A 26,860-nucleotide genomic window follows, 5' to 3' on the forward strand; every position below is an offset into this window, starting at 1 on the left:
GGTTGTATCTGGACTCTGAAATAAACCGCCATCTGCAGAGTGTACAGGTAACTTCTTTTTTTCTGTTTTCTGTTAGATGTTGATGATCACCTGGTTTTCACTGACTATAAATTTGAACATATTTGTACAAAGTACACCTTCACCTGATGCAGACTGCACTTTGGCCCTAGGATTTTAACATCCCTGAACGTGAACATGAAGGCTCAACATGTAGCTTGTAAAAAAGCATTAAGTAGCTACACCTGGCTTCCATAGCCCCGCCCACAGGTTGACAGGATTGGTTCCTAGAGGTGACAAATGAAACCATGGCTGTATGAATCCATCAGCCTCAGCTGGACTTTGTGTTGACTGCTAATTAGCTAATATTAACGTGCTAATGTGCTAAACTTAGATGATGAGCAGGGTAAACATTACACATGCTAAATAATAGCATGTTAGCTTTCTCATGTGAGCATGTTAGCATGCTGATGTTAGGATTCATCTCAAAGCAGCCATGCTAGCAGTCTCACAGAGCAGCTAGCACGCAGCATCTCGTACACTAAATTGTGGATGATTGTTTCATCGTCTCTTTATGATCATGAAATATCACCACAGCTCATGAATTTGAGCAGAGTGTGCAGAATACCATGCATGGAACGTACATCTATTGAAGTACTGTATAAGTACAAATTTGTGGTACTTTGTCTGTCTTATTACTTTGTACTACTACTTTTGTACTTTTACTTTACAAATTAAGATTTTTACCCACAAACATATGAAGCTTGGTAGAATTCAAATTCCCCAACAGTTTATATGAGTACAGCTGAAACGATCAGTCCACTATTGATCTGAATGATCTGAATGTGTTTGTAATAATGTGGAGCTTTGGACTAAACAAACACTGTGAAGGCGTCACTTTGGCCTCATCGTCACCACATTTCTCACTATTTTCACAATGTTTCCAAACCGAACGATCGATCGATTAATGGAGGAAATAATCAGCAGATTGATCCAGAATGAAAAGAACCATTAGTTACAGTCTGATACAAAATAGAGTCAAATGAAGCTCAACCAGCTCCAACAGTAAAATCCTGCTTTGACATGAACGACTGAGTCACAGTAATCTGATGAGATCTGATAGGACAGACACAGGGACATTTTACTGCACGCTTTTACTTTAATACTTGAAGTACATTTGCCTCATTATACTCACATACTTTTACTGAAGTAACATGCAGGATTTTTACTTGTGACAGAGCATTTTCAGCGTGTATTAGTACTTCAGTAACGGATCTGAATACTTCCTTCACCACTGCACATGACACACATGTCCCCCCCGTCTGTCTGTCTCTGGTCTAAACATAGCGTCCCACCTTCGCCTCCTCTCAGTCTTAATAAGGCAGCTGTTGGTCTAAACGGCCGTTTGGCATTAGAAACCGGTTTGAGCTGCACCACCGAGCCTTTCCACCATCCCACCAGATCAGCTTTCACAGCTGAGCGCCTTGTGTGTAAAAACGCTGACAGGAGAAAGTCTCAGGCCAGGAACTTTATTTAAGCCTCTAGTATTTCTGTCTTCTCCTTTGCGGACGTTCAGACTGGTTTAAAGGTGTTCAGGCCGCAAAGAGCTGCCCGCTCACATGAACACTGATTTTATTTTCCTCAGAATCGAGTCGGGAGCCTTCAGACCGATCTGCAGCTCAGATCATCTTGTCTGGATCAACCAGCCGTCTTTCAGGTTTCTGATGCGTCCTCATAGATGAGCGTTTTAACACGAGCACCATGAAACTGCAGCTTTTCCTGTCTGACTTCCACCTCTGTCACATCAATACAGCCTCCCTGAAAGCAACAAACACAGTACTCACATCTTTTACTTCAGGAAAACTACCAACACAATGTAGAAGAACTCACACAAGTAAAAATCCTACTGCAAAAGAAGATATAAAACTTTATTAATCTCCATTCGGGTGTTACAGGCAGCAGGTAATAGCAGTTGAAAAAACAGCAACAGAATAGAGAAATACAAAATTAAAGCTGACTATATATATGTACATTTTATACAAAGGACTATATAAAAATATATATTGCCACAAAGAACTATAAGAAATATTGTCATAAAAATATACTGCCAAAAATTCTAGAGAATTTCACAGTTTTTGCACAAATTGCGTATGGTGGGGAAGGATAAAGTGAGTACAGCATTTACTCTATTGCACAGTAATATATATATATATATATATGTATATGTATGTATATGTATATGTATGTATATGTATATATGTATATATATGTATATATGTATATATATGTATGTATATATATGTATATATGTATATATATGTATATGTACATATATATGTATGTATATATGTATATATATGTATATATATATATATGCATGTATATATGTATATATGTGTGTGTGTGTGTATATATATGTGTGTATATATATGTATATATATATACACATGTATATGTATATATATGTATATGTATATATATGTATATATATGTATATATATGTATATATGTATATATATGTATATATGTATATATATATATATATGTATATATATATATATATGTGTGTGTGTGTGTGTGTGTGTGTGTGTGTGTGTGTGTGTGTGTGTCACAGAATACCAGTATGTACTGATAGGTAGAGTACTTAATTAGAGTGAAAAAAGTAATATTCCACAATGTAATTCGTGTATGATAAATCACACATCAGTGAGTAAAAACACAACCTCCTCTCACCTACATCCTCAGTGGTGTCCAGAGGGCAGTCCAGGACAGATCCAGCTCTCCTGACCAGTTTGTTCAGTCTCTTCCTGTCCCTCTCAGAGCTTCCACAGCCCCAGCAGACCACTGCGTAGAAGATTAAAGATGCCAACACAGTGCTGTAAAATGTTCTTAGCAGTGTCGTACACACTCCAAAGGACCTCAGTCTTCTCAGCAGATGGAGACAACTTTGGCCCTTCTTGTACAGGGCATCAGTGTTAGTGGACCAGTCCAGTTTATTGTTGAGGTGGACCCCCAGCTATTTGTACTCTTCCACGATCTCAGTGTCCAGACCCTGGATGCACACCGGTGTAGTCTGTGGTGCCTTCCTGCAGAAGTCCATCACCATTTCCTTGGTCTTGCTGGCGTTGATGTGCAGGTGGTTTAGTCCACACCAGTCGACAAAGTTAGCGATGATTTTCCTGTATTCCAAATCGTTCCCCTGTGATACACATCCAACGATGGCTGCATCGTCAGAACCTCTGGAGGTGGCAGCTGGTTGTGTTGTGTCTGAAGTCTGATGTGTAGAGGGTGAAGAGGAAAGGAGAGAGTACAGTACCCTGCGGAGCCCCGGTGCTGCAAACTGCCACATCCGATACACGACGAGTCACGACGCCTCACATACTGTGGTCTGTCGGTGGGGTAGTCGATGGTCCACGCTGCCAGGTGACAGTCTACTCCCGCACTTTCCAGCTTCCCCCTCAGCAGTGATGGCTGGATTGTGTCAAAAGCACTGGAGAAGTCAAAATCATGATCCTAACTGTGCTACCAGTGCTCTCCAGGTGGGAAAGAGATTGATGGAGCAGGTAGATGATTGCGTCAGGTGACGAAGGTGGTTAAGTAGAATCCTCTCTAGGGTGATCATCAGGTGGGAAGCTAAGGCTACCAGCCTGAAGTAGTTGGGCTCCCTGGGATGCACAGTCTTTGTACAGTATCCTCAGCGTCATGCAGTAAAAGTACAGCAGTATAATCAGCTTCATGCAGCATGTTACTGTTGGAGCTGCTGCAGGTGGAGCTGCTGCAGGTGGAGCTGCTTTCATTTACTTCATTTACTGTTAGCTGGTTTAGTCAGACCTCCAAAGAGTAACAGGATAAATCTGAGGGGTCGTCAGATGATTAATAGGAGAGAAGAAACTAAGTGACACACAAACCTCTTTTCAGCTTCTGGACTTTTGTCTCGTCTTTGATTTTTAGTGAAATGTTGGATCATCTCTTCGGGCCTCGAACAGTTTTTTCTAAACGGCTGATCAGACAGGAAGAGGACATCATGTTTTCATCCTGCTATTAATGACTAAACAACTGTTTCAGTTTGAGAGCAGCAGGAGGAGTTGGTTGAGTCGACAGTGAGCTTCACTGGGCTCGGCAGTGATTTGGCCAGGGTATATTCCCTGAGTTTTGTCTCTCAGGCTGCATACAGACTGCCTGCCAGACAGGCAGCCTGTATGCAGTAAATCAGAGGTGGAGGTTTGTTGGGGCTGCACTGCCATCAGTAAGTAGACTGTTATTGGTCAAGCAAATACAGCTTCACAGTCTCTCCCTAACAGTCTCACTCTCCCTTGGGTGATTTTGACTGTTTTTATCAGGGTCACAGCAAACATTTCATGTCAACAAATCGTTTGTTACACTGATCTAAAATTCAGAAAACAACTCAGTAACCACAGAGCAGGTCACATGTTTGTCATGACGTTAGTTTTATTGCCGTTGGTTTAGTTGGTGGTCAATGAGCACAGTGATCACAGTGGCTTACAGCATGGAAACCCGCACAGGGGTCAAAGGTCAATGAAACACAAGTGACATCATCAGGGCTCCGAGTTAACTCTTTCATCATCGACTCAGAGAGTTTTTGGCTGGTGACTCGTTAACGTCGAGCCCCGAGTGTCATTACTATCGTTAACACAGCTATTAATTAATGAAGCTACTTATCGCCTACTCGATTGTCTAGTCTACGGTTATGGATGGAAGACTGCGGTTCACAGGAAGTCACAGAGACACAGTTACAATAAAATGGCCGACGCTGGATGAGTGTAGCTCAGGTTGGGCTGGAAACACAGACAGGACTGAACTTTGAGATAATGTGATCACAACGCATCTTAGTTTAAGCATCGCAGTGAAACAACGTGAAGATAAAGTTTGTTGTAAAATCTGGAATAGAGTCAGATTAGAGACAGATTCAGTTTCCGATGCAACAAATTTAGTCAAATTTTTACATTGAGTCAAACTATCTCCATTAACAGACTGCTGAATTAGCTGTTAGCAGCTCCTGTTAGCAGCGTGTTCATCACTGTGACACTGAAGAAACTTAAAAACGTGAAGATGCTCAGGGAAGTTCTGCAGAGTTTTTTTTTTTCCTGTGATTTCTGAGTGAATTTATGGCCGTTTATTCTGGACGATTCACACTGAACAGGAGAACACGTGTTTCATGTCACATTTCAGAGTCATGAATCAGTTATTTGACACAAATTGCAGCTAAAAACTGTGTTAGCGTTAGCGTTGTTCAGCATGTTTGCTGATGATGTTTTACTTTTCATTAAAGAGCCATATTGTTTTGAGACTGCCTTTAATGATGTCATCCACACTCTGAGACAGTTAACACGACAGGAACCTCTTCAGAAATGGAATGCATCCTGTTTCCAGCCCAAACACGATGGGGTTTCCCACCGGAGGAGAGCGCCCCCCGCTGCTTCCACTGCTACAACATCCGACCTCAGGTCAGCTTCCCAAAAACTTGAAGGTAAGAAGGTCATTTCATATCATGATGAAAGATTTGGATTGTTTTTCTGGAGCACCAGTTACATATCGTGCCAATAAAACCAGCCTGTTGAGTCAAGAAAAGAAATCAAACAAGAACACAAAATCATCTTTCTTCCCTTTCTGTCTTCTGTTTTTGGAGGTTAAAAAAAACACTTTGGCAATGTTTTTGGCTATAAAATCATTGACAGTATTTTTCAAAAAATATCTAAAAAACAAGATCATCTACAGTAAAATAAAATAAGAGTTTAAATTACTTCAAAACTGTGGACTAAAGAAGTGAGAGTCCACTCTGTGCTGGTCTGAGAACAGCAGGAGGTTTTCAGGGAAACAGACTCAAGGAGGTTTTTGGGTAACAGGCGCTCTCTGCTGAAGGAAACCAGCTGACGGTGAAGCTTGTTGGACAGAATCAATCATCGAAGCCTGAAGACAGACAGACAGACACAGAGACAGAGAGAGACAGACAGACAGAGACAGGCAAAGACAGAGAGAGAGACAGGCAGACAGACAGGCAGACTGCACAGGCCTCAGCACCTGCAGGCGAACGTGTTGTTCTGCTGCAGTTTGTTCGTTAATTGACTTCCTGTTGGGCTCGATGAACTTTTAGATCAAAGACTCTGTCACAACAAGCTGTTTTTCTTGTTTTTTTTTGGCTGAAGAGCACAAAGACAATGACATGAAACAACATCAGAGTTTGGTAATGTACATTTTCATTTTTTCAAGTTGTTTTTTCATCTTTTTCTTTTTGCCGTAAATGGCTGCACTTTGTACTTTTTTGCCCTCTGACCCTCCCAGGCTCCGGTCCACAGATGAGACATTAAAAAACAGCAATGATTCAACTTTGATTAAAAAAAAAAAGATTCTACTGTTCACATGTCAGTTTGATCAGTATCTATAAAATCTCGCCTCAGGTTAGTCGTATTAGTGAAATAACAAGTTATCAGTGGCGCTCGAGTCACATGTGACCTCCGCGACAACATTTGATCTCTGATGCGACGCTTTGAACAGTTCTGTGGAAATAATCTCTGAACCGTGAGCCTCCAGACCAGCCAATCAGCATCAGCTCCACTGGAGAGCTGCAACTAATGAACATCTCGTCATTCATTGGTCTGAGCTCTTTGTTTGACCAATTAACTGTCAGTGATTCATGAAACTGATCATTTCATCCTCATCTTAAAGGCGCTACAAGCTGATTCATTGAAGGTGGAATCAAACATTTCACAAAGACTGAAAGAGAATTTCACTTTGAACATGTGACATGAACACGTCTACATGTCAGAAACCACTCATATGCCTGATATGACATCACCCTGTGGTGTTAATATTTCATTGGCTCGCCTGGTCCGTCTTAGAGCCAGAGGCTCTGATTGGCTGTGAAACAGGAAACCAGATTCAGGTCTGGTTCTCAGCTTAAATTAAATCCAATTCAGTTTTTCTAACATTATAAAGAAACAGAAAAATCAGACTGCGCTGATTGGTTGCTCCATATGAGGTTACACCTGATATTAATTGATTTACCAGGTGTGGTTTCATCAAGGTGTTGTTCTGTCTGTGGATGTGATTGGTGTCTGGAAGCTCCCACTGACTGCTGGGATATGTAGTTGTAGTAGTGTAGGGTCTGTCCAGGTGGACCAACTCATCTTAATGAGGTAGCTGTTCTACTGCATACTGTTCAGATGGTAGTGAGCGGTTCATTCTGCCTGTTTCAGCATCACGTTAACTTCTCAGACAGCACAAACCTTCTTATTGGCAGCGTCACAGTCGGCAGTCGTTCAGCCTTCAAAATGTTTTTAGCTTCACTGTTAAACAGAAAGGTCGATTATTTTAACCATCTGCCATCATGTAGAAAATGTGGAAATGAGACAAGCAGATTCTTCTGCTTGGAAATAATAATGTGAGTCTGAGCCGTGGGGGGTTTGAGGGAAAAACACTGATATTCAGTAAAACACACAGAGAGAAAAAAAAAAAGTCTAAAATCATCAAAAACTAAACTCTTCAATATTGAGCACTTTGAAAATTAGAAATCAAAAAGGTAAAGAAAAAAAAAATTCCCTTTCGTAGTGTGTTCAGAGCCACACGAAGCCTCGACAGCCTTAACATCACTGCATCGCAGCAAACCCGCCAAAATAAAAGCCCCGCCCCTCGCTGCTTGTTCACGTTAGCCGGTCAGACACCACTCAAAGGCTCACAGCACCAACTGTGTAATATAATACAGTGTCAATTCATTACCAATGCAGAGCCACAAAAATGGGGCTGTTTTTCACTTTGTAGAAGTTTCTGTAGTTGGGTGCCAGTTTTCCATTCACTGCATAAATTAGCTTCCTGTGTGTGTCAGATTTTCAGTTGATTATATTTTCATTGGTGTTGGAGAGCCTTTTAAGCCGCAACATGGAACAGGTCGAGGAGGGAAATATTTCCAGAAAGACTTCCCATAATCCCCTGCTGCTGGCAGCTGACGCCGCTGATGCTGCTGGCAATACATTTGCATAAAAGCTAAAAGTTTATTTTGAAAGGTTGAATGTGAAGTGAGGTAGCCTGAAGCTCGAGGTGGTCGCTTCATCTGCCGCGTTGCTCATGATTGCCGGCTAAACGTGAACAATCAGCCAGAAATCATCATCATCACATTTACATACTGCATCAAATATAGATAACACACATATTCAATATACTGTATTAATCTGTCATACTGTATGTATCACCAAAATAAAAGCCTCCACAAAATAAATCTCTGATTCATTTTACAATATGTAAAACAAAACACGATTCGTTTTAAAAGTGCTAGCAACATTATTTTACAACAATGTGCAAATGTATGTAGTTTTAGTATTTTTTACATTCTAATCATTATGTTTCCCCATGACAGGTTGATGGTGAGTGGTTGCTAGGAGACAGAGTTGTAGACACGCCCCCGCAGACTGCTGATCGGTGGAATATAAACCAGAGCCGTACACAGGACGTCCTGTAGGGCTCTGGGTTTGGCTAGTCAACCGTACGGGCTCTAGAGTTAAGACAACGACGTAAGGCAACGCTTGGCATCAAGCTGAGTCCTCCGGCTCTCATCTCTCCACCGGCTGATCTGACTGAAGGTAAGTATTCGTTCTTAAAGTCATTCCAACTCATCGTTTCTCAGCCTTGCAAACAAATACGGTGCCAGCACAATAACAGGAACTGTAGAGCAGCGTTACCCAGAAGCCCACTGAGGCTCTGCTGGTTGTTCAGGTAAAGCTCAGTCTATACTGGGTTCTCCGGGCTGTTATCAATACCTACATTTGACAGTTTAGAAAATCTGATTCCAATAAATCAGCCAGTCATTGTTTTTTTTAACATTAAGACATTTCTGGTAAGGATCCCTTTAAAATGACCTTTTAAATATCTCCTTAGAGGAGCTTCAGTGGCTCGGTTTTGTGCTAACGTCTGAACAGAATCTGGATTTTCTTGGACAGAACAGTTTGAAAAGTGCTGAAATCTTTTGCAGCCTGCATGCTGACATGCAGCAGCGTCCATCCATACAAACTGAGTTCAAGTCCAAAACTAACACAGATGGAGAGAGACTGGTCCACGAATGGATCCACCTGTAGGGGTGACATTTAGGACCAGTTATTCAGTTAAGGTTAAATTTGGTCCTGGTGAATTAAGATATCCAGTGAAAAAGCTTCTTAATCTGAAGTTACAGACTTTACTCCATCCCAGGAATGTCCAATTAACATTCAGGTTCTGAGAATTATACTTCTGGCACTAAATACTCAGGCAGAAAACTGAGATGTGAGATTAAAACTAGGAGCACCTTCATCTGATCGGGGGGAGCGTGATGTTCGGTGGGAGGACCTCAGCGTTAATGAGACCGATGAGGTGAGGCAGACAGAAGAGTGAACTGGTTGATATTGGCAGTCTGGAGCCCTGGTCTGGGTCAGCCCTGCAGGGCGAGTATCGCTCCATTTGGCACTTCAGTCGACCCGGGGACGCAGAACGAAGCCTGACCTTTGACCTGATTCTCACACGGGCCTGAACCTCCGCACGAGGAGGTCCGATACAGAACATGAAAGGGTTAAAGGTCAGATCCGGTGTGAGTTCCGTCTCTGCTAAATGCTTTTCAGCTCGTCACTCGATGTCTTTCTTTTAGTTGTTGTTCAGAGTAAATGTTCAAATTGGATTTTGATTTCTGTTTGGACAACTGGACGAGTCTGTGATTGGTCCGATGGACGTGACTGGCAGGAGGAAGAGCCTAAAATCACCACAGGTGATGTTGGCAGTTGTAAGGCTGCGACGACAGCCAGATTAATCTGTTTTGTTTTTGGGTCCCTTTGAGATTCTGGAACGAGTTATTGAGTCGATAGTGTAGTTAAACAACAACTTCCTGCTTTAAATTGCTCGTTTTGTCCAAAGATATTCAGCTTAATATCACATAAAATTACACCTTTAAGAGGCTAAAGCGAGGTCATGTTTGGCATGACTGATAAACGGTTTGCCAATCAATCGGTTATCAAATCCGTTGCTAGTTCCAGGTCTAACAAGTGGAGTTTAAGTTGAGACTGTTTTGTCATCCGTTTCGTTATCCTTCAGTTTGAAGGTTCGAGCTTGGAGGATGAAGCAGATTTGGCTGAGGAAGGCCATGAGTTGTGGTTGAAAGCTTCAGGGAGGACGAGGAAGTTGAACCTTGTGTTGCAAACCGGACCCTGGTGTCCGGATTCAGGCTCCACCTGTGATGGATCGCTGTTAATGAGTTTTTGAATGAGGTCTGAAATGAGCAGTGACTGAACTCTCACTGGAACCTTCCTCCTAACATCACATCTATTGTTGCCAGAGTGATTCAAGCCTCGGTGTGACTGTCGAAAACAGATCTGAGGTCAGTGGTCAGAGGTCAGCGGTCAAAGAAGCACATGCTGCTCAGGAGTCGGGACTGTTCTGGGATCAGTAGTAGGAGCTGGTGATTCACAGTATTGACAGAAACGAGCTGCGCTGATATGTTCAAACATCAGGACCACGGTTTCAGTTTAACATGGACTTGAGTCCTGATCAGGTTTCAGAATGCAGATCCAGAACAGGCTTCAACAATCAAAGTGTCACATAAAGTGCTCACAACAGGTTTAAAGACGTTCAGAGTCAAGGCTACTTCAACTCAGCATGAGAGTACGGTGGAGCAGGACAGTCTGACGATGCGTTCAGGCCTCACTGAGCTCAGTTCGGCTTCCTGTCAGCATGGTGCATTCAGGGACCGCTGGTTGCTACGCAGCAGGAGCTCGCCCTCTTTTACGCTTCAGTCCTGTTGCCAAACTCTTCCTCGCGTGGTGAGAAAAGGATCGCAGAACTCCCGAAAATTTTCCTTTTGTTTCCTCAATTGTCTTAAAACTGGAGTTCCTCCAACAGGAAGTGAACCCGAGTCTCCTCCTTGGTGGAAAGCCACTTTACATCTTTTCTCACCTTTGACGACAGGACTGAAGAGACGACCATCCTTGACTGTTTTTTAGTCCTGTGATGACGCAAATGACCTCTGGTAATTTTGTGGGGGGGGTCAGTCAGTCTGTCTGTCTAGAACTCTGTCTCTATAAACAGCCATTACACAGACACAGGTTTCAGACACTCAGGTTTAGATTTGTACCATAAAGTTTTGGACTCGGAGCTACAAGAAGCTCGAGCATCAGAGACCCTGCACTCATGTTTAATGATGTTGGTGACAGGAAGTGTGTGCGTAATGGCTGCCTACCAGGTATGTTTGCATGTTCAACCCGCCCAACCCAAGACAAGATTGCATTGATAGCCTTCATCCAAGATGGAGGAAGCTTGATGGGAGACGTTCAGCAGCGTCTTCTTCGTGTTTCACACAGTGAGACTCCACCAGGAAGAAAACCTCCTTCAGCTCCTCCAGGATTTGTGAAAATATTCTGCATTTCGTCCTAAAAATAGTGGATAATAATAATAATATTTACATTTTCTGCATGAGAGGCGGAGGAATCGAAGCTCTTTACAGTTAAAGAGCTCAGTGTTCTGCTACTTTTAATCACAAATTTGCTGTAATCTGGAAAAGAGGAAGCATTTGTTGTTGCTGTGGTTAGAAAAACCCTCCTGGAGGAGCTGCCTCGTTCCCTTATTCCCTCCAAACTCTCCCTAGCTTTGGTTCTGCATGGTGACGTTTGGAGGAGCTGAGGAGTCCGACCGATCAGTGGGTCCCAGGAGGCCGGCTGGTCAATCATTTCCACAGTTCTAGCGCAGGGTGGAGGTAAATCTGAAGGTGAGGTGCGTGGCGGTGAGGTGTCGGCCATCTTGTCGTAGGTGGGACGGATGGAGAGCTGCGATCGCTGCAGTCCGGCCTACATGACGCTCTCGAAGATGATGACCTTGTTGTCGTCAGTGCCGGGGGACAGCGAGGTCAGGGACTTGATGTCGGGGGCCATGTACTCCAGGTGATGGGCCCCCCACACTGGATTGGTCAGGTGGGCCCAGCGCTGTAACACACAGCAGGAGACAGTCAGAGGCGTCTGCTGCCAGCATTAAAGCTGCTCTGTGCAGTTTTCTTCTTTTCAACCTGAACTCACCTTTACTATGATTACTACTATTACTACTTTCACTACTACAGTGTACTTTGATTTTTTACTGCGACACAGAGCAGATGGCCAGCATTCGACAGGTTTGGTTACTTCTTCGTCATTAGAGATCTAAATAGAAAGTTTCAGCAGTCTTGAAAGAGGACCACATCAGTCTCCTGGTTAGCTGGACCGTATGAAAGGATTAGCGGTAAGAAATGTTTCAACTTTCTCGAAGAGCTTCTTCATATTTGTTTGGGATGTGACTCCAGCCAGAAATCAGCGTTCTGGTCAGTATGTAACTCATATTATCTCTTTTTTTTTTACTCTCAGTCAGAAATCTGTTTGTGTTTGTGCAGTTGCTGGATGCCCAGTGTGGGTGAGTGCCGACCTCTTTGAAGGTTCCCTTGGCTCTGAAGAGTTTGTAGAGAAGGCTGACGGGGATGCAGAGCATGGAGGACAGAGCCAGACACCAGCCAATCACCTCGCCCCACCACGGGTAAACGTACACATTGTTGTAGGTCAGCGGCTTGTAGTTCACCAGGTGGAACAGGAAGATGCCCTGCAGAGGAGAGAAAAACAGGACCGAACCGTCTGAACTGGCTCTTTTCAGGGTGAAGGAGCAGCTTGTGAATGTTATTATGGCTGCGCTTGTTGGTGTTTAGGTGTCAATAAGATGAAGAGTGTAAAAACAAAAGAGTACTAATTGTACTCATGTGGGGTTTTTTGGCACCTTATTGTGAAAGGCTACACTGTTTTCCCACTAGTAGTGATAGCGTTTTATTTTGTTACATAATTAAGTTCATTTACAGATGCTACTGAAATGAAGTACAATGATGTGGTGTGTCATGCCATCACTGTATTGTGATGTATGAAGTGATGATAGAGGAATTCAAATGAATAAAAACTACTTAAATTTTCTGAATTTCTTGTTAATTGGGGATTGGGGGTTTTGGAAGCTAGCGCTGTGTGCTAATAAGCTGCATGGAGAGAAGGTGAGTTTCTTTGATGGAGGTCTACAGTTGGTTGGTGTGGGCTTCAGTCTCACCATGCAGACACATGGAGTTATAAAGGACCAGCACCACTTCATCCAGGGGAAAGGCCGGTAGCCAATCATACGAGCTACATCATCCATGAAGCGGTCAGCACCTGCAATTACAGCAAGAAACAGATATGGAAACAGTGCAGCAACATGAATGCATCACTGACACGCTCCAATCCCAACTGTTACTGATACAAAAACTATGACTTTCCTGCAACTTCATACACTATGACATTATTATTTGACACTTTCCTGTAATCTGTTATATTACTTATACAACACTACAGCTTTAGCAGACTAAACTCTGACCTTCTTTACTGTAACAAAACCATTCACACACCTATTTTGAGATCAGGTACTTCAGTGACATACTTTACTATGGCACAGCATGCAGATATGTCGCTGTGAAACACTACACTGTGTGTGTGTGTGTGTGTGTGTGTGTGTTGCCTACCATACACCCAGGCAACTACTATGCATTCCCAGAATGCTTGCCACAGCAGAGTCATTCCACTGGCTGAGTAGTAGTCAAACAGCTGGAAGACGTACATCCCTCCCTGCAGACAGACACAGCTCAGTGTTTAAAGCGACATCACTTTAAAACGACATTAAGCTAATCAGCTGAAGTGTGAGTTTGTTGCTGACAGTTATTAATAAAGACGACAGTTCTTTAAATAGGGTTAAGATTTTTTACATGTCAACAAACATGCAGTGTTTAACTGACCTGCGTCACCATAGAGAGGTCGATTATGAAGCACAATAAACAGCATATCGCCACAGAGATCTCCCTTTTGTAGCGATGGTAGTACTTTCCAGGAAACAGATCCAGAATTCCAGTTACAAAACCCTCCACCCCAACAAACTGGAGACACACAGACAGAAAGACAGATTAACAATTAGTCTATCTCAGGAAAAGAGACCAGAGTTTAATAAGTAAGAAAATGTATATACATCAAAATACTTACATATTTACAAGTAGTGCAAATATAGCTGTGCAGAAATAATGAGTGTAATAGATGACCTCAGTCAGCATTAAGTTACTTTCAACTTTATGCCAAACTTCACAGTATAATGTAGCTTAGAGCAAAAGACTATTGTTGATTGACAGTGTGCTGCCAGTCAGCCAACATTTTAATGTACAAAATGATCAGATTCACATGAATCTGGCAGCTGAAATCTGGAATATCGGAGTTTCATTGAATACACCATCGCTCTCCATTGACGTAATATACTATGCCATACCTATGCCATACATTATTATCAAATACTATACTATAAAATATTTAAGAATTAAAAACTATACTACGGAATACTTTATGATAAAATACTATACTATGGAATATTTCAGTATCAAGTACTATACTATGACATACTTTAGTATAAAAGACTACACTATGGAATATTTTAGTATCAAATGCTATACTATGGTATACTTAACTATGAAATAATATACTATGGCGTACTTTACAATGACATAATATACAATGGCATACTTAACTATCATATACTATACTATGGAATACTTTACTATGAAATACTATACTATGGGATACTTTCTTATCAAATACTATACTATGGCATACTTTACCAGAATATGCAATACCTAACTATCAAATACTATGCTACGGAATATCTTAGTATTAAACACTATACTAAGGCATCCTTAACTATTAAAAACTATAGTGTGGCATACTTTGGTATCAAATGCTGTATTGTGCTTTTGTATCTAACACAATACTATGGCATACTTAACTATAAAATAGGATGTAATAGCATACTTTATTATTAAATTCAATACTGTGGCTTACTTAACTATGAAATACTATATTATGACATACTTAGGTATCAAATACTGTACTATGGAATATTTTAGAATCAAATACTACACTATGGCATACTTAACTATTAAATACAACATTATGGCATACTTAAGTATCAAATACTATACTATGGCATACTTGACTATGAAATACTACATTATGGTATACTTTAGTATAAACATACTATATTATGGCATCCTTAACTATGAAATACTTTACTATGGCTTACTTTAGTATCAAATATTGTATCCTGGAATACTTTTCTATCAAATACTATACTATAGCATACTTTACCCTCCAATACCATACTATGGCATGCATTTTTTTCTACTGGTTAATTTACTATGACATACTATCATATGTCTCATTTTGCTGTAGCACGCTACTTTATATTGTAGTTTACTATGACATACTATACTTTGACAGTTTTTGCATTGTACTGTCCTATTGTACTACTACCATCTATGGTATGTTACATTTTCCTATCAAATAGTATATTACAACATGCTTTGGCTTTTTTTCTGTACGATGGCATATTTTATAATGAAAAGCTTTATTACATACTTTAGACTATATGAATAATGCAAATATTTATGCAAATATATGTGTGCCAACATAATGACTCTGGTGGTGCAACTACTCATTGATAGATGATCATCGTCAACATTGAGTCACTCTCAGTTTTTTGTCAAACTCAAGCACGTTGCCACATGAGGATAATGTCACTTTGACAAAATAAAAAAGCTGAATAAACTGACTGACTTGACCAACCTTGATGGATTGTTAAAAGTCTCTGCAAGTTGAGTTGTGATAGAAATTAAATGAAACCTATGGCTGCCTGGAAGGAACCTAAAAAGTGAAGGTAATATTATATTCCATATATGATGAGCAGGAGTGTTGGTCACCTGACTGTCCAATCCCAGCAGCAGAAGCATGAAGAAGAAGAGCGCCGCCCAAAGAGGAGCAACCGGCATCAGACTAACTGCTTTTGGATATGCAATGAAGGCCAGACCTGGACCTGAAACACACACAGAGGCAGACAACACACACTTGTTAGATTTTTAATATACAACAACACTGGTTCAAGTTCAAGTCACACTTCAAGTTTGAAGTCATTTTCTTTTCTTTTTTTTCCCACAAAAAATTCTGCTTGAGTTCATTTATTTTCTCAATAAAGATTTGCAGTTCCAACTGTTTTGGCTTGTGACTTCTTCAAATATTGCAATGTTTATATTTTTATCCCATATTGTGTTTAGATTTTATTTAATGTTGCCCTTTTATACCCTTTGTCATTGTTTTCCTCTTACCCTAATTTGCAGTTTTGTAAATGTTAATGTTAGTCTAAATGATTTATTTTTGTCCTGTGTACATGAACACCCACGCAAAAGAGTCTCACTGAACCAGCCTAATAAACGCTGGATGAATGAATAAAGTGACGATCTTAATGTGAACACTTCAGCCAAAGAGTGATTTTCTTTACAATTGGAAGGATTTTTAGTTACCTGAGAGGTAAAGGTCACACAAAAGAGTAAACACAATGTTGTAACATACATTGTTACTTCCTTTTAGACATCTTGAGAACATCAGATTTATATAATGCAAACAACAACAGTAAGAAGATAATTATTCATAATCTGTAATCCAGATGTGAATTATCAACATGCGGGCCAGCTATTTTATTTTTACTTAAAAAGTTATGTAGTGTGTGTAAATGCACTTTTAATTTAGCTGGTTAAAAATGCACAGACTGGGACTTTTAAGAAAGGGGTATGTTGTGGGCATGTTTGTCTTGATTGGCAGGTGTCTCATCCAATCAGCTGCGGTCAGATCCACATTTTGCAAATCAAATTCAGTGTGAATCCTGACTGACAGGTTTACTGCGGCTTCAAGAGCAGCAGCCACAGCAGGACGGGATTCACTGCACACTCGGTGTTTCAGAGCTGAGCCTCATGAAATACAGATGAGTCACATGTCAGGAGGTGAAAAGGCCTGCTTAAATAATCCCTCAGTTAATACTGCACACACACACACACGAAGTGATGCTAACACTTTAAACCATTGTAAACTTGTCAGACAGGATTAAAAGTAAATTGGATTTGTTTTTTGTTCTTTTTGCAGCGAGATTAGAATAAAAAGATTCATGTCTTCACACTGAAGCAACTGCTGCCACTTTCATTCACCCTCTCTCTCTCTCACACACACACACACACACGATATATATAATCGCTATCAGAGGAGCACTTATACTGCTTTATAACAAAAACACATCTGAGCATCCAAGCCTTTCAGCAAATGATCCCTGCACACTTCAGTGAGCAGTCTGATGTACAAACACTGTCGTCATGCCTCATTATCATGGCAAATAATTCAAACCTTCCCTCCCTGTGAATGAAAGTGTGGAGGTAGAGGCACATCTCTCAGAACAGAAACAGAAATGTACAATGAGGCACTGAGAGCGCTGCAGCATGCTGCCTTCTGCCCACAACCTAAATATAACCGTGTGTGTTTCTGATGTCACGTCATGGGCTTCAGAGCTATTCATAAACATACAGTTGGCTAATGACTGTACACACTGAACTGCACACAAACACACACACACACACACACACACACACACACACACAGCTGAATCCAGCAGTCCAAGTGGAAGATTAATTCTCATCCTTTGCTTCAGTACAAGTTGCACTATCACAAGTATTACCAGCAAAATGTACTGTAAGTATCCAAAGTGTTTAACTGTGGAGCCAGGGAATACTAAAGTACAGTAGAAGTACCTATAACTCGTACTTAAGTACATGTACTTTGTTACAGTTCATGCTGCTTGCTGATGTTTTCACATAGGCGATTGTCAGATGTTTACAGCTGAACATCTGACACATTATCACCTTATAAAGCAGTTGTAGCTAACATGTTAGCAACCAGCTGCCGACTGCTACATCCAGCAGACACAGAACAACATGATCACTGATGATTCATGATCACGTTTGTGTCACCTGATGAATGTCAGTCCAGTATTCTCTCTCTTTTAGCTCTGTTTTTGGTCTCCTCCAGCTGAGTCTGTCTGCTGTTCGCTGCTCGGCAGGTAGAAGACAGAAACACCGAGACTGAACCAGACAGCAGATGTGGCGTAAAACCAAAGCTAAGAGCTAAACAAGGCTGAAGAACTCAGTGGAGCTGCAGAGATGGTGATGAATCTCCATTCATGATGTCACTCACTGCGACTATTTCTGTCAACCTTTGGTTCCTCGCTTGGAAACTAGGCGGGAGTTATTTTTGAGACAATGGGTCCCTTCAGACCAGAGCGGACAGTAGCAGCTTCATGCTAATATGCTAACATTTTAGCCACAACTGCTCTCTGAGCTGGTGATGTGATGTCAGCTGTGTGTATGTCAGACATTGACTAATAATAATAATAATAATAATAATATCTTCATTAAAGTTCCTGCACAGCAGCGGAGTCTTTCATGTAAGAAAGAGGAACAGCTGGGCTCTTTACCTGATTCAGCGACCTGCGAGATGTCGACTCCCTGCTCAGCAGCCATGAAGCCCAGAATAGAAAACACAACGAAACCAGCAAAGAAACTGGTTCCACTGTTGATTAGAGCCAAGACGAAGGCATCTCTGCAGGAGAGGACAGACAGGAGGAAAATCAGTCCACTTTCAGAAATAACATGCTTTTCTGTTGCTATCACAAGAGCTAAATACTTAAAAAGCTCATCTTTACATCTGGAACAGGTGTGTCACACCTGTGCTTTTACAGGAACATCATTCCATCACCCTCCAGTCAGGTAGTCGCTGATCAAACAAAACTAAATTCTAGAATAACAGGACTTCAGAGACTCCGTGCATGAAAACCTGCTGGTTTAGTTAGACTGACTGAACGGGCGTCCAGCCAATCACAGCCATTTGTAAAGAGGAAGTTCATGTACAGTGTCGACAATGTGAGTAACATAAAGTGTGTGAATGTGTGTGTGTGTGTGTGTGTGTGCATGCATGCGTGTGTGCTCTGTGTGTCGTACTTGTAGCAGTCGTTGTTGAAGCGGTTGTAGCTGCCCAGAGCGGTCAGAGCTCCCAGCCCGATGGCGTAGGAGAAGAAGATCTGCGTTCCAGCGTCAATCCACACCTGAAAAGAGGCCAGAGGTCAAAGGTCACAGGTGTGTGATCTGTTCGCTGCTCAGCATCTTTTGATGTTTTAAACTCAAACGTCTTCTCTCACGCTGGGACGGAGAGACAGACAGAAACGATACTGGAGAGAGAGGACAAAACCAAATAAGCTCAAGGCTCTCTGATTGGTCATCAGGGACAAAGAGGCGTCAGGTGGACCAGCTCAGGTGAGCTGCATCAGGCCCGTTTGATCTATTTCTTTATCAGTTTTGTTTTTAGTGTGTTTGTTTGACAGTGGGATTCTATTTTACCCTGAACTCTGCCTGCCAGGCAGCATGTTGTGACTACTGTTAAAGTGAGTCAGGTTGAGGACAGATTCCAACACTCTCACTGAAGGACATCACAGCAGTACCTGAGCCTCCTCCAGTTTGGACCAATCAGGTTTGATGTAGTACATGATGCCGTCGTAGGCTCCAGGAAGTGTGACTCCTCTGACCAGCAGGATGATGAGGACCACGTAGGGGAAGGTGGCTGTGAAGTACACAATCTGAAACGCATACAAAGGACCGTGTCAGCGGCGGGATGGAAGTAAATGTACTCATACTTAAGTTAAATTTTGAGGTACTTGTACTTTGCTTGGATATTTCTATTTCAGGCTACTTTGTAAGTCTAGCTGCAGATTTTCAGCCCCTGGACCTCCTCTGAGAATATTTCAGATCAGATGGCCCAGAGTCTCTGAAAGCAACGACCTGATTGGTTGCAGGTCAGGTTTAAGCTGTATGGAGCCTTTTAGCTGGCGTGCTAAGTCTTGGGCTGATGGTACGTTTGGCTGTTAGCAAAACTGTCTACCTGCTGGTGTTTGATCATAAGTCATGTGATCATATGAAATGTGTCCACAACGACAGTGGTGTTTATGACAGTCTGAAACTGCAGCAGCGACAAATCACAAAAATACATTAAAAAATAAATAAATAATAAAGCTCTGAACAAACCAGCAGTGGTTACACCTCCACCACTGACACTGAACCTCCACCCACGACCTGATCAGCAGGTAACATGAAAGAACAGCAGCTGGTCCTTTAACTGTCTGTGAGAACCAGGTAAAGACAACAAGCATGAACCTGATCTGAGGAAACACCAGGAGACGAGACCTGCTGAGACTCTCACACACGCACGCACGCACACGCGCACCACCTGCTTTACACTGGTTAATCATCTTTCTATATGCAGTATATCTGTAGCTGCGCTTCCATGGCCCCTAGAAATGCGATAAATATCGCAAAATATCGCTAAAACATTTTTACGCTCTCATGAGGTGGTTTTTCAGACGTGTCGATATAAAAGTGTAATGGAAACACTTTTTTTGCATTTACATGTTACCGAGGTCAGCAGACCCATAACACTTTCTCCCATCTTCCTCAAAATGAAATCTCGCGGGACGTCCGAGAATTTATGAGAATTTTGGCTGGTTCTGCAAAACACTGTTCAATGGAAACACCTGCAAGTAGCATCTGAACGTTGCCGAAATTTCAGCAATATCGCTTTTATTTTGCGAACAACTGTAATGGAAACGCAGCTTGTATGTACTTTGCTACTACATAGCCTTTTCTTTTGTTGGATTACCATTATTATGGGAATCCATCGCTCTCTCTCTCTCTTTCCCAGTGTGTCTCAGGCTCTCTCGCCCTGCTCTGATCTGACACTCAGCTTTCAGCCTCCTGCTGATGACCAACAATAAAAAACTGTTTCTGTTGGTACTGAGAGCCGTGTGAACTCTGCTGGATTCATACTGAGGCCAGAAACACACACACATACACACACACACACACACACACACACACACACACACACACACACACACACACACACACGCGCACGCACACACACACACAGCCTGCAGGGCCCAAATTCCTGAGTAATATAATGATAATAAACTTATATAGAATAATAAATGTAATGATTACTATACAAACTGGCTCAGTTTACTATAAAAAAAAAGTACTAAAGAAGTAGACAGTATGTCGTTCATCATGTATACACTTCTACTTCCTGTTCACTCTCCGCTTTTCCCACATTCTTTTGTTGATGTCGTTGTTTATTTCTGTCAAAAGCTTCAGAAAGTGGATCCTGAATAGTTATAAACCCCAGAGACTTAAATTGATGAATGAAACAAAGGGCTGCCACCATATTTTTGATCACTTCTAATATTTCCCGGTACCGTGCGAGCGTAGCCTCCAAACAGCCTCTTTGCTGAGTCTGACAGGAAACCTGCGATCAGGGCGGAGAACACGGTGACATCTGTGAGCGGCTGACTGAGAGAACTGCACAGCTTGAAACGCTGCGTCAGATACGTCGTCGACTCTGCAGCAGCCGCTGGACGGTTATAGACGGATTAGTTCAGCTGTGGAGCATCCTGGCACAGATTTGGCTGACACGCTGCCCTGGACGTGTCCTCGCGCCTTTGGATCAGCTGGTGAGGCTACCAAACCAGCCTCCCCTGATGACCCCCCGCACCAGACCGAGAGCATCCACCCCAGCCAGGACTCGGTTTGGTATCGTGCATCAACGCTCGCTCCACCACCTGAACTCTCGCTGCTAAACAGGTACAAACAACTGACTCTGAATGACAAAAAGGTGTGATAAGGCTATGTTAAAGCCAGGGAACCCTAATCACACCACGAGCATGAAAGCTGGCTGAAACATCACCCGTCCAACACTTCATCAGACAGTGAAGAACCTGCATCGTCCTTTAATCATAAAATAAGCTCAATTAGAGGAAGTGTTGCTGCTTTTGGGGTTGCAGGCAGCTGATTGGTCCATTACTGTCATCACTATACGTGCTGCCAATGAGTGGCGTCATTAGAGAGCACAATATGTTTCCATAGTTATGCAGACGACACACAACTGTATATCTGTGCTGAACCAGGTGATGCTGCAGCTACAGACTCCATTACTGACTGTCTGTTGACATTAAATCGATGGATGAGCAACAATTTCTTCAAGTTAAATGAGGACAAAACTGAATCCTACTCAGCCCGAAAACAAAAAGAGAAATGCTGTTTAATAATCTGGGAAAACTTCATCTCTCCACTTTAGAAGCAGTTAAAGTTCGACCATTTTTAAATAAAAAAAAAAAGCTGAAAAACTGATTCATGCCTTTATTTCAGGCTGACTGGATTACTGTAACACATTATGTGCTGACCTCCAGAAGAAAAACACTGAGAGACTTCAGCTCATTCAAAACTCTGCAGCTCGACTATGAACCAGGACCAAGAGGAGAGAGCACATCAGTCCAGCTTTAGCTGCTCTGCTCTGGCTTCCTGTAACATTTAGAACCGGTTTTAGGTCCTCCTCTTTGACACTGTGGTCATCTGCTGCTGTTTGTTGGAGGTTTCCAGCAGCTGGAAGAACCTCAGGGCTGCAGCCTTTGCTGCCTGTGATTTCTTTGTTGTCAAACACTTTGAGCTGCATTTCCTTGCTGAGAGGTGTGACACAAACAAAATTAGTATTATTATTATTATAATTAGTGGTAGTAGTATGCGGTATGGAATTTGGGCACGGCTTTTCAGTTGACAAGTAAAGACTTGATTGCGATGCGAGTTTATTTCAATAATATTAGTTCCTTCCGTGACAAAGCTCTGATTCACAGTCATCAAAGTGCCTTCAGCAGAAAGCCTCACACAGGCAGCTGAGTGCACTCAGGGTGTGTTGGCCCGTGTGCAGCACATGTGTAGGTATCTGCATTCTTTAGCAGAATAATAACCGTCAAATGCTGCACCGACGAGCCGACCGTGGTGAAAAAGAGCGAAGCAGAGAAAGGATTCGACTGTAATGCTGATGCTTATGATCTGCTCGGGACATCTCTCGCTATGATAAGCATCGAGCAAAAAGTCCCTCAGGATGAACGAGTTCCAGTGTCCATGTGTCCAGTTCGGTCCCTGCTGGAGACCACACGCATCCACAGCAACAATAACACAGTTTACATTCAGTACAGTACACGGGCATTTCTCTCTGTGCCTCTCAGTCACGTCCCACTGCAGGCAAGCTGCCCTCCCGCACGACAACCAATCACATTCTGCCACCTCACAGCTCCCACTGCCCCTCACCCCACCCCCTGTCGTAGTCATGGCAACACTTAGCCTGCCATGTGACAGTAGTGTGTACGGGTCTCATCACCACGAGCCAATGAGGCATACCTGCACGCCACACAAACACATGCACACACGCACGCACGCACGCACAGTGAATCACAACTGTTTGAAGGATGCAGTTTTAAAGGAACAGTCCAACAGTTTTTGTGAAAACTGTAAGAAGCAGCAAAAAAAAAATCTGCTTTCCAAACACCTCAAATCTGTCCGACCACACGTGATGGATCTTTGTACCAAACGCATCGAGGACTCGTGTGATGGCGCGCAAACAGCACGCCACTTTCAAGTGTCATGTCACGCATTGTAAGCTTTTCACGTGCCATTGAACGCCGCCAGCATGCAGGAAAGGGCGGAGCTGCCATCATGGTCAGGTGACCTTCGTTGTCATGCTAACAATAATAGATGTGGATTAATGACCAGCTGCTGTTTGGTTTGGTTTACGCATCAAATCTACTCGGTTTAGTAAAAAATAATTGTTTGAATTTAAATAAGTACTACATGTACTTACTACATACTACATGCAGCTGAAAAAACGCAAAAATGTCTAAAAGAAAACAGAAACTACAAACTAACGACCTCAGCACTGTTTGGTTTACATTTTCCTTCTTATTGACATGATGTAGCCGTGCGGCGTGACCTCTGACCTTCAGCGCTGTTATGTAATTGACTGTAACGACCCAGCTGTCACTAACTGACAGTCAGTGTGATTTAAAGTACTGTGGGGACACAGATCTGTTCACGACCACGAGCTGTGGGGACTCAGCTCTTATAATAATAATGCTTATAAGATAAATAAATTAGAATAGTTTTCAGTTGTCTAATCTCTCAAACGTTGTAGCTGCATTATTGTCATGACGCGCTGCTCTTTTTGAACCGTCGAGTATTAATCTATCCAAACATATGCCACGTTATCGGGACACAGACCTGAATAAACACCAACACTGTTATGACACATACAAATCTGACTCTGACTAGATGAGTTTAGCTCTAAGACTTTGTTTCATTAACACAAATTGACTGTTTCTAATTATCAGAGGCTAAAGTTATGCTGCTGTTGAAGGTCAGAGTGCTTTGACAGCAGGAAGATTACATTTCTATTCTTTTAAAAATGACCCCAAATGGTTGAAAAGACAAGCATCAGATCCATCAATACATTTATTACGTGCTCATATTCCATACCCAATATTAATACATTTATCAATAATACATACGTATAGTGGTATTAGTAATATTAGCATACCAGCATGCAAAAGGTAAGGGTCAGTAAATGAAGTGAATGTGTTACCTTCCCGGTGGATTTGACTCCCTTCCAGACACAGAAGTAAACCAAAACCCAGACGGCCATCAGACACAACATGAGCTCCCAGTTAAACTGTCCGACTTCATCCAGACCAGAAGAGATGTTCAACACCTTGTTCCTGCACAGAGAGACGAGGACCACAGCTCCGTCAATCCAAATCAAACATCAGCTTCACGAAGAGGAACAGTAGCCGGGAAACTCTCCGACTGACTTTCTCTCAGAGAGTGACATGTTGAGATCGACATCGACCTCATGTTAGCTTAGCATAAACACTGGAAGCAGGGGGCAACAGCTCGCCGGCTCTGTGCAAAGTTAAAAAAATCCACCTATCAGAATGTCTAAAGTTGGCTGATGAACATCTCATTATGTTTTCAGGATGTTTTCTTTCTTGAAATCATGCTTCGGTTATTGAAGTAGTACATCTTTTTTTTCAGTGTTACAGTTTGAAACAGGGACGTGTGCAGACATTTTGATGGGAAGTGGCTCACTTTGACTACGAGAATGCCGTTGGCCTCTGCTTCCTATTGCGATATCACATCTTACACACACACACACACACACACACACACACACACATACTACACTACAACATTTCCCCAAATCTTAATGTGCATCACAGTTGTTCAAGGTTAACAGTGACCAAACCAGACTAGACCGACCAGTCCTGCACAAAGACACCAACAACAGCAGCAGCATCGATAAAACCAACAAGACACCAGTAATACTGTAGTAATATGACTGTTTGTGGTCCTGAGTGGCAGCACTTCATGTGTGCATGTCAGAACAGGGAGACAAAAAGAGCATTATATTCCTTTATTCAGTCACTAACTCTTTTATTGGCGTACACTCTTTTACAATCACCTGTCGTGTCCTGATTTGACCTCCTCCCTGTTCTCCTCGGAGGCAGAAAACTGCTGACTTCACTCTAAATTGAATTGTCACCTCGTTAACTCCTCATTGTGTTAAAAGCCTGTCATGACAACACGGCCTCGATGCAGCAGGAAGGTCCTGTTCGTATTTACTACAGACTGTAATAGGCTGAGACACGTGTCAATCAAAAAAAAAAAACACATCCCAAAATTTGCAGTAGAAATACACGTAGCTGTATTTAAGCCTAAATATGATGTAAAACAGGTGGGATTAGCTACAGAGCACTAGTGGCCATTAGAAGAACTGCAGCTTCAACACACTTTTAATTTCATTCACCCTAAATCTGGATGTTCCATCTTATTCAACTACTTCCCATAAATTACAGCATGCAGAACAGCACCTCACAAATCAGCTGGTCACTGTAGCTTATATCAAATGCTGCTCAAACAGTGGAAAGGTGGTGCTCTCTAAATACCCCACATGGGCCCTTGTGACTATGGTAACCAAGGCAATCTAGAACCTTACTTGAGACCGTTAGTTATGTTCTCATTATGTGCCATATAAATATGGGGAACACAGCATGACCCAGTAACCAGAACTCACTCCCAGAACTCGATGATGGGTGATCGCGCGTTAGCCAGTTCGGCGCAGGTCATATTGCCGCTGATGGTAGCGTTAGCGAGGCTGCCGTTAGCACAGTCCTGGTGACGAAAGATCTCGATGCAGCTGGGCGTGTTCCATTCGTTATCACAGGTGGACCAGGGCAGGACGCTGTTAAAGGACTTGATCAGGTAGTAGAAGCCCCAGGCCAGCACCATGATGTAGTAGGTGTTGCAGAAAAACACGATCACCATGGAGGCATAACCCAGGCCTGAGGAAGAGGAGGAGGAGCAGAGCACAGGGTGAGATCACTTAACATTAAGATGAAAATCCAGACAGCCAACAGGAGAGAAGAGGAGGAGAAAATTAGCAGAATGCTAATAATGATAACAACACTGACAATCATGACAAAATCCATTCACAACAAGCATACAGGATGACTCACATATAGATTATTCAGTTATAAAACATGTATTTCAGGTTACTGACAGGCAACAGAAGAGGACCTCAGGACCTCCGGAGGCCGATCCACAAACCAGGAGCACAAAAAGCTTCTCCACACTTTGAACTGACTCTGTGTTCAGCAAGACGATGAGGGTGAGATGAGCCGAGAGGACTGACCGGCTCATAGCTTTTAAGCAGCTTGAACATATAAGATGGAGCATTAAAGCTTTACAGACCAGCAGAGGAGCCTTAAAGTCTGTTGTAATGCAGACAGGAAGCCCGACAGGCGCAATGTGCAGTGTTAAAAGCAGGCCAGAGTCAAAGCCATTATCACAGTCAATATTTCACAGGTTATAAGTACAAGCTTCTCCGGGTCTGGTTCGGTTGGGCAGCCTCTTATTTTGCATGTTTTGAAATGGTAAATGGCTGATTTTGAAGCACAGTTTACATGTTTATGGAAACTAAAGTCGGCATGGAGAAGGACACCGACGTTCCAGCTTTCATTTTAATAT

General features: G+C 42.3%; 1 protein-coding gene across 2 annotated transcripts in view; it reads right to left on the bottom strand.

Annotated features, from left to right (window-relative positions):
* Nucleotides 1–4,448: 4,448 nt before the first annotated feature.
* Nucleotides 4,449–26,860, bottom strand: part of slc6a8 (solute carrier family 6 member 8) — a 35,970-nt gene continuing 13,558 nt past the window's right edge. Inside the window, exons 3-14 of one of the 2 annotated variants that reach the window (XR_006007173.1) lie at nucleotides 25,908–26,175; nucleotides 24,420–24,552; nucleotides 19,399–19,533; nucleotides 18,902–19,005; nucleotides 18,379–18,503; nucleotides 15,788–15,900; nucleotides 13,787–13,924; nucleotides 13,517–13,619; nucleotides 13,069–13,169; nucleotides 12,412–12,582; nucleotides 5,760–11,942; nucleotides 4,449–5,569 (exon numbers count right to left, since the gene is read on the bottom strand). Coding sequence is in view for 1 of the 2 variants with exons in the window: in XM_041946501.1 (XP_041802435.1) it covers nucleotides 11,808–11,942; nucleotides 12,412–12,582; nucleotides 13,069–13,169; nucleotides 13,517–13,619; nucleotides 13,787–13,924; nucleotides 15,788–15,900; nucleotides 18,379–18,503; nucleotides 18,902–19,005; nucleotides 19,399–19,533; nucleotides 24,420–24,552; nucleotides 25,908–26,175 (1,526 nt within the window). In the remaining variant the exon portion in view is untranslated. Of the gene's footprint in view, nucleotides 11,943–12,411; nucleotides 12,583–13,068; nucleotides 13,170–13,516; nucleotides 13,620–13,786; nucleotides 13,925–15,787; nucleotides 15,901–18,378; nucleotides 18,504–18,901; nucleotides 19,006–19,398; nucleotides 19,534–24,419; nucleotides 24,553–25,907; nucleotides 26,176–26,860 lie in introns of both variants that reach the window. The other variant, XM_041946501.1, reaches the window with a different exon arrangement.

The sequence above is a fragment of the Chelmon rostratus genome, chromosome 10, assembly GCF_017976325.1.
Source record: "Chelmon rostratus isolate fCheRos1 chromosome 10, fCheRos1.pri, whole genome shotgun sequence".
In the NCBI taxonomy this organism is placed as follows: Eukaryota; Metazoa; Chordata; class Actinopteri; order Chaetodontiformes; family Chaetodontidae; genus Chelmon; species Chelmon rostratus.